This window comes from Cydia amplana, chromosome 14 (assembly GCF_948474715.1).
Source record: "Cydia amplana chromosome 14, ilCydAmpl1.1, whole genome shotgun sequence".
NCBI lineage: Eukaryota > Metazoa > Arthropoda > Insecta > Lepidoptera > Tortricidae > Cydia > Cydia amplana.
Window position 1 is genome coordinate 17,547,518 of NC_086082.1, and position 8,428 is coordinate 17,555,945.

The window sequence follows — 8,428 nt, forward strand, 5'->3', positions numbered from 1 at the left end:
CTCTGGTAACTCCTTTCACAGTCGTGTTCTTGAATCACGTAAATGCAGGTAAAAATTAAAAGAAACATGACTGAGAAAGGCACTCACGTTACCGCGTGTTATCTCGATAATTATCATTTATCCGTATCCGAGTAATGATGATAATTTACGAAGGCATCTCAGGACAGCGTCATTAGTGTACGAACCGTCGTCCGTGCAGTTACTGACGTTATGTACACCTTATTGCAAGGGTATAAGGTCCATCGATGATCAGTTAAGAGTATACTGTTTGCAAAGAATATGATATATACTCATGACTGTTAGTAACATTACATTTTTTCGTGGACAACGCTTGATGCATTATACTTTACTTTTACATACTTTGTCAAATAAGAATTTAGGCATATTCAATCATAGATACATTTTCTTGGGTCTATAACGATTTTAATTTGTCACCTTTATTTAATATGGCATCCGGTGAGCCTTAAGCATAAATATTTAATTTTGTACAACAATCATGGCAGTCGAGAGCATACCCAGTTACACCGTAACGATGTTTGTGGAACCAGGTCGGTGTCTGCGGGCAAGTTTGTTGTGCCGAGGGTTATTAATTACTTCGGCGATAGATGTCTTCATAAACGCCTTCCCTACATACTCAACAGCCTGCCCTCTGACATCAGACAGGAAGCTAATATAAAGTAAAATTTGGTAAAAAGCTGCGTAAATCCTATTTAAATTGACCTCGTAAATCGCGTATAGTAATTGTTGAGCATTATTAGTAATGATAGATGTAAACTATTTTGTAATATAAGAGAGTAGAGACTGCACGATCACGATCCCACAGTCAAACCGTGTAAACTGTTTTGTGGGACACTGTACTTGTATAAGCTGTATATTTTTATGTTAATAAATAAATAAATAATTTTCGACGTTTCAACAGACGTTCATATACAGTTAAAAATGTTCTCAGAATTTTAGGCTTCAAAATATGATTTGGGTTTATCGATTCACATAATACGAATTGATTAATCTATAATTTATCATCTAATTTAAGTAATATTAGCTGTTTTCGCTGTCTGTCGCGCTTACCCGCCTGCGTCGCTATAGGTACCTACGGTTCCGATGTGTATAGGTATAGTATGTGTCGCGACGTCAAAATGTGTTCAATAACTGATGACTTCTGTACGAGACATACTTAAACCAAACCTGCTGATCTCTGTTTACAACCACCTGCGGGCGCGGCGGCGGCGCGGGCGCAGCAAACAGGTTGTTTATTGTTGTTGTCGCATGCGCCGCGCATGCGCGAGGTGAGCGACCGACGCACTGGGTCAGCCGGCCGGGTCGGGCCGTGCGAACACACGACGACACATGTCATGGGCAATGGATAAATAGGCGAAATACACAGAATTTTAATAAGGTTATTGTATTCCGCAGTGAGACATAAGTAGAGGTTTTAAATACAAGAGTACAAGACCAAGTGAAACGGACACGTGACTGTCGGCGCACAATCCTCAATCCTCACAGGTTTTAGTTTTCACGATGATTGAATGTATAACGCGAGATGTCTGTTTTGTGCGGTAGAGTTCATTTAAAACAAGTAATAGTATTTAATATAAATATATAGCTTACTATATCTAACTTTAGCTTAAAAAACAGAAGGTTGTATTTTTTAACGAACGCAATAGGATTGGCTTTACCTATTTAAGACCTAAGTATTAGGCTGTACCAAAACTAGCCTTGTTTTTCCTTTCTAGCTGATGCCTATTAGGTCAAGTCAGTCGGAGGTCAATCATGCAAAATGCAATTTCGGCGCAAAACTAATCCAGTTGGACTGCTTTAGTTTAAAATAATATATCTTTTGTTAAAACGTAACACAGTAAGTTCCTTAACCATTTGTGTAAACCCAACTGTAGTATATTTTGGAGTAGTGTAGTAATAACTAAATACCTATACCTAGTTATTAAATCTGCTTTCATTTGATACCTCGCACGTGTATAATGCAATGCATAGGTATAGTTTGGATGCAATATGCAGTATTTGCAGCGAGGCGGAAGTTACCTACCTATTTTATGAGGGTTAATTATTTTATTACGCTAAAGTATTTACTTGCGTCGATGTCTCCCGGCAGTTTTGGGGTCCCAACACCAAGCTCAACAACATACTTAAGCTGTCACCGGTTCTGAACTATCTTTTCGACCGTTTCCTAAAACGCCTGAAAAATAGAAAGCCTACATGGAAAATAGAGACGTTAATATAGCGATGTTCGGCGTATATTTCGCCTGAGAGCCTGACTCAACAGTACCTGTAAATAATAGTAAATTCATAGTAAACTAGTATAGTAACCTGCAGTAGTTAGGAAATGGGAGCGCCGGCGACTGCGCGGCGCGGCGCGGCGCATGAGCGGCGGGCGGGCGGTACTTGCGCAAGCGCGGGTTCCCACGCTCTCGATCCGGAGAGAGCCTCGTACTTCGTTCGTTACTTACTGGAATAGCTGTTCTACTACTATTAGAATATGGGTCATACAGACTATCGTGAAAAATCACTTCTTCCTGTAATTTAAGGGCATATCATTTTTTGCCCGCTCCTGTTAGAAATTCTATAACATTCTACAAAATGCAATGTAATTTACAGTTGGATCGACTTTTTGTTTAAAGATAATGACGCTCTTTAATTCATTATTAGATTTAGATTAAGTGAACCGAAAACGCCGGTTGTCAGCTGTGTAGCGCCATTTACTTCAGGTATCTAACTTGCGGTTATGATTGTTCCTTTGACTTTACGCACATCTAGGTACTTAACAGTCAATAACTCTTTGCAATAATGTTATTAATTTCATTCCGATAGTTAGTTATTGGCCTAAACTATTACGAACCAAGTGGTTTAAATACGTCGACAGACAACCGCCACGATGTCAGGGACTCTCATTATCAACCTGCTCGCTGCTAGGTCGTGGGAAATGTTTGCTTCATGCACTTTCCGCGCGGGTCATTGCTATGCTGATTGCTGCATTGACATTTTTAATGTTGCCCTATTATTTTCGAGGTATTTCCCTAAAGGTGCATCTACACCGCAGTAAACCTTTGTGGAGCAACTGTGGAGCAAAACTGTGCAACAGTAAGTATCTAAATACATAAGTTACTTAAAGTTACCATGTTGCACAGTGTTGCTCCACACAAGTTAGGTAACTGTGGCGCGAATGGGCCTTTAATTACTTGTAGTACCTACTTGTCCTAATTGTCGACGAGGTAGACCAGAAAACCGATTTTTCAGGACTACTTACCTACTAGTAACCAGTAATTACTTGGTCAAGTGAGGTATCATTTGGAAGAGCCTATATTGTTAAAAAAGCATTATTTATACTATGCTACCAAGTTTTTAACTAATTTTCATTGTGACTGAACACTTTCGTTATTCTGTACATATATATCTACCCTACATATTTGTTTATGCAACAGTGTTTGTGTGTATTTCAGGATGTCCTTCTCCGACTTCGCTTGCGTGTTCGCGCGTCTGGAGCTGGTCCATGTTGGCCCTGATGACTGGATGCGGGAGCCAGCGCTCCACGCCAGGAGACCGTGGCGGGCTGTGCTGGCCAGGCGGAGGTGGAGGAGGGGCTTCAACGCGGGCGGACCTCCTGAGGCTACAGGTGAGCTTGTCTCGTTTGGAACTGGTCATGTTGGCCCTGATGACTGGATGCGGGAGCCACGGCGAGCTGCCCTAGCCAGGAGGAGGTGGAGGAGTGGCGTCACGCCGGCGGACCACCTGAGCCTACAGGTAAGCTAACCTTGTACCTATTGAGCATCCTAAATGTTTGCCGGGTCATAAGGAAGTTATGGTTTTATGTGCGATACGGAATAAACGATTTAATTTCCTTTATAGTTATAGATTAGGAGATAGAACAACGGTAGATATGAAATATTTATTACCCTGGACGAACTGCCAAATAAAAGTGCCCGGTTTCTCATCAGCGCCGAGTTCAGCACCGCTCGACGGAATAAGAATAGGACCAGAAGCGTGACAAGCAAGGTTTCCCAAATGCTCACTGAAGTCTATTTTGAAAAAATTAACAACCTCCGACAATATTATGCTCCCCATTCTACTGATTGACATCAACTTGTACATTTCCAGAGACGACGGGCACGAACCCGCAGTTCCACGTGTCGATCCCGGGCTGCGCGGGCGCCGGCAAGTGCCACGTCGTGGTGTCCGTGTTGCAGCAGTACTGTCCACGCGGACGGACAAGATTAAAGGCAGTCGGGTTCGCTCTATACGAGCTTCCTCCGGGTAAATTTAACGTTAACTTAGTTAGTTTTATTATTCTTATGTACATACCTGCCCCAGTTATGGCTTTAATGTGGGGAAAAAAAAAGAAGAACTGCTCGAAATTTGCGATGCAACTTTGCAGCTTTCATTTAACGTATGATAATACCAACTGTACCAAGTTATTAAAATAAGGAAAGTGCACAAACTTTCCGACATTCAATAATTATTTTATTTTAGTTATGAACTAAATCGTTTTTTGTTACCGAAGCTCTTCCTCTTTTGAAAACTAGAAATTTACATATTTTTACGAAGCGTGTTGCAGACGTTTCATGCGTGATTTTATCGCCGAAGCGTGGGTCGTGGATTGCTCCCGTCTCGGTGATTAATGTTATAAAATAAAGATCAAGTCCGAAATGAATGAAGATGATAATGTATCAGGAGGCAGCGCTGTGCGGTCGCTGGCGGGGCTGCGCGCGCTCGACGTGACGCACTGGTCGCGCGCCAGGGAAGTGGCCACGTTCTTCACGCTGCCGGCGGGGGAGTACCTGCTCGTGCCGCACACGAGACGCGCACACACCGAGGCCGCCTTCCTCCTGCGGGTCCTCACCGACCAACACGCCGATATCTGGTGCGTACATAATATATGTCTGCGGTTGCATCTATTGCCACGACTCTTTTCATACGTTTTGTATGGAATGTATGGGCTTGGAGGATATAATCAAACGGAGACGCCATGTCTGTAATTTTCTGTACAAAACAGTCTGCCGATTTTTGCGGGGGAGGGGAACGTCAAATATATGCGTAACGTAAAAATAGCCATGTCAGATAAACGTCAGTCCATACATTGTGTATGACCGTTGGCCGCCTATTTTCGACAGAGGGGAAAGCCTGTTAATGGCTACTCCGTTTAGTTGTATCCTCCAAGTGTATGGGTCGCGGGTCGCGGCAAACCGCAGACATATTTTTTGAGAATGACCCTTCACGCTCTTTGCGAGAGAAGTAGGTATTTGTTGTACAACAAGTACTTAGATTAAAGTATAAAACGTTTTGAAAGACTACGAGGCCGCCACACCCTGGAAGCGTTATTTTTCATGAGTTGGCGTGGGGAACCGTTATTTGGAAGTTGTTTAATAATTCTATAAATGTTTTCATCACAGGGAGGTGAACGAAGACAACCTGATCGTGCGCAGCATCAGCTCCGAGTTCCCCGACGAGCGACAGCCGCTGTCCGTAAGTGCCATTAAGTACGAGTACTTATGTTTTTGATTAGGGCAATATATGGACGACATTGTTAACTGTAGCGAAGAGCACAGTTCATTGACACGAAATATATCACTAATGAAACGTTATGTTTAGGTCATAAGTTCGCAAACAGCTGTGCGTAGTAAATCACGTATCATTGCCAAGTTTAATTAACCTATATTTAGGTCACACGGTGCCCGATCCTTCAGCGCGTATATGGACCTAAACCTAATCTGAGTACTATTTATTTATATTGTCTCGTTTGTGACAGCCGGAGTTGCGGGCGGCACTCGTGAAACTCTTCGGGAAAGAGGAAATAGAAGAGGTGAGCAAACGTACATGTACATACACATAGGAGTTTATTCATAAAGCACTTAATACTAGTAAAGGAGAAGATAATGCGCTTTTTAGCTTCAATTTTGGACTCCTGTTTGCTCGGGTATCAATCTAAGCACGAGAGGTTAAACAACCACTTCCCTCCATTAGTACATGAGATACCTAGGGAGGTGAATCTGTGAATGCTCCAGATCGCAGGTGTCTGTGTGCATAAATATGCGATCCGGGGCTTTACGAGTTACCGCCCGTGGTCTATCTAAAGTTTTACGTCTCGTCTCGGCCAGGAAGCGAGGATCCCGCTTACGGGCCTAGGGTGACGTAAAATAAATAACTACCTACTTAGGTTTTTCGACGACAACTGCGTTAACTTAATTCAGTTTCCGGGTCGGTCGAAAACAAAAATGCCGGACTTGTGCGCAGGTGGACGCGGAGCAGCTGCGCGCGGCGTTACGGCGGAGCGGGTCCGGGTGCCCGCCGCGCGCGCTGTGCCGCTCGCTGGTGGCGCTGCGCGACGCGCGCGTGGCGGGGCGCATGCGCGCGGCGGACGCGCCGGCGCTGGCGCGGCTGCTGGCGCTGTGGCGCGGCGTGTGGGCGCGCCACGCGCGCTGCGGCGCCGCCTCCGCCTACCGCGCGCGCGACATGCTGCGCCAGGCCGGCGTGCACGCCAGCAACAAGGTACGCCCGCCTAAACCGGGACTCGAGTGGCGTACCACTCGATCCTCCCGCTCTTTTTATTTTAGGTTATTTTTGGCGATTCGCCGAACCTTTTTAAACATATCCCTCGAGCCTCGTCCGCATCATAGTAGTAGTGGTATGGCGGTTACCTATTCGACTTTATTTACAGCCGATTCGAGCTCTAAATAATAGGTATGCTGTGTTCCCCAGGTGTTGGAGGGCTGCGTGGTCCGCTTCGCGCCCAAGGCGCAGCTCGCGGCCGACGCGTTCCTCCTGGCCCTCGCCAGGATCCACCTCGCGCACGGTGCGTACCTACCGCTCCCTTTTTATCGCTGATAGATAATACGAGGAGCTTGGAGGATATAATCAAACGGAGACGCCATGTCCGTAATTTTCTGTACAAAACCGTCTGCCGATTTTTGCGGGGGAGGGGAACGTCAAATGTATGCATAACGTAAAAATAGCCAAGTCAGATAAACGTCAGTCCATACATTGTGTATGACCGTTGGCCGCCTATTTTCGACAGAGGGGAAAGCCTGTTAATGGCTACTCCGTTTAGTTGTATCCTCCAAGACGAGGAGCGATCCGTTGCATTAAAGAAATATCTTTATGTTTCAGAACGTTACCGCCTCATCGACACGAAGTTGAAGTCCAATCCTCTCTCGTTAGAAGAGGTCCGTATAACGATTACTTATTATAGCATTTAATAGCCACGTAGTATAATATTTTGTATGTAACATAAACATATACATTTCATAAGTAATTATTGAGATAACTGTAGACAATATTAGAACCTAACTATATACCTATGTAAATATGTACATCGAAGTTAACAAAATTAAAAATCCTATAAAACTCGAATTTAAACTGTTGTGAGACATACTAACATTGAATAATGTTACGGTTTAGACTCACTTGTTTTAAGTCACTCGCGCGACGTGTTTCGGAGAGCCTGGGTCTCCTTTCTCAAGCACGTACAGTGCGAGCAACGTTCACGACGGCCGTGTATCGCGTACTGCGGCACGCCGTGTCGCACGCTGCGCGCGCGCCGATATAACCGGTTGAGGGAGGTCTCCCGCTGTCACTGTAGGCGGGCTCCTATAAAACTATTTCTAAAGTTGGCCAGGATGCTTGATTTCCCCGCTGAATCGCAATGCTTATGACTTGAGCGAGGAGGGCGCCAGCTCTTTTGTCATGCACCGGTGACATCGGCATTAGCATCTAGTTAACCCTTCGAACACCGCGCCTATCGTGCGCGACGCTTCTTCGTCAACCTTGTCGGAATGCACGAAGGTTGATATTGGGGTGTAGCTGCGCGTGTCAGTTGACGTCTCTGGCGGTCAAATGGTCCAACCGTCTGTGTAAAAGTGTTAATCGATATTGTATTGTCCACAGATGATCCTGATGACGATCTACTCGTGACCGTGAGGCGCGTGTTGTTGGACTCGCTGTTGTCGGTCTTCCTGAGGCGCATGTTGTTGAGCCCGCTGTTGTCTGTTGCGGGAAACTTTATGTTTACTTATTTAATTTTTTGTGCGACTGCAGTATTCTTCGATTTCACACAGAAATTTATGGGCCTGTTATGTTACATCAATTATAAAACGTCTATTGTCAGCCATAAACTACCACTCCTGAAAATCCGGTTCGAAGGACCACTATGCTTATTCACAATCCTTCCTTCCAAAGTAGCATCTTAAAATGTGGTGCAAAAAGTTTTTTTTTTTTTGTTTTTTTGTTTGCTTTCCATACCCGATCAGTTATTATAATGACGATAATACGTTTGTGACGTATCTCTTGAAGAGATATTAATTTGTTCACAATTTTTAACGTCTTTCGCCTGAACTATCAAGTTAATTTATATTGTTTATAATTGACATGAAATATCCATCCCTTTCTCTTGCTTTATGTTAGTGATAGACGTAGGTAATCTTTT

General features: G+C 44.3%; 1 protein-coding gene and 1 long non-coding RNA gene across 3 annotated transcripts in view; one reads left to right on the plus strand and one right to left on the minus strand.

Moving 5' to 3' along the window:
• Positions 1-7,967, plus strand: part of LOC134654290 (calpain-A-like) — a 37,859-nt gene extending 29,892 nt beyond the window's left edge. The window contains exons 9-17 of the mRNA XM_063509757.1: positions 3,453-3,625; positions 4,108-4,263; positions 4,681-4,870; positions 5,400-5,472; positions 5,756-5,809; positions 6,241-6,495; positions 6,706-6,799; positions 7,114-7,169; positions 7,891-7,967. Coding sequence (XP_063365827.1) covers positions 3,453-3,625; positions 4,108-4,263; positions 4,681-4,870; positions 5,400-5,472; positions 5,756-5,809; positions 6,241-6,495; positions 6,706-6,799; positions 7,114-7,169; positions 7,891-7,917 — 1,078 coding nt within the window. The 3' untranslated portion in view covers positions 7,918-7,967. The remainder of the gene's footprint in view (positions 1-3,452; positions 3,626-4,107; positions 4,264-4,680; positions 4,871-5,399; positions 5,473-5,755; positions 5,810-6,240; positions 6,496-6,705; positions 6,800-7,113; positions 7,170-7,890) is intronic.
• The window catches only part of LOC134654266 (uncharacterized), a 290,346-nt gene that overhangs the window by 262,055 nt on the left and 19,863 nt on the right, over positions 1-8,428 (minus strand). The window lies entirely within an intron of this gene.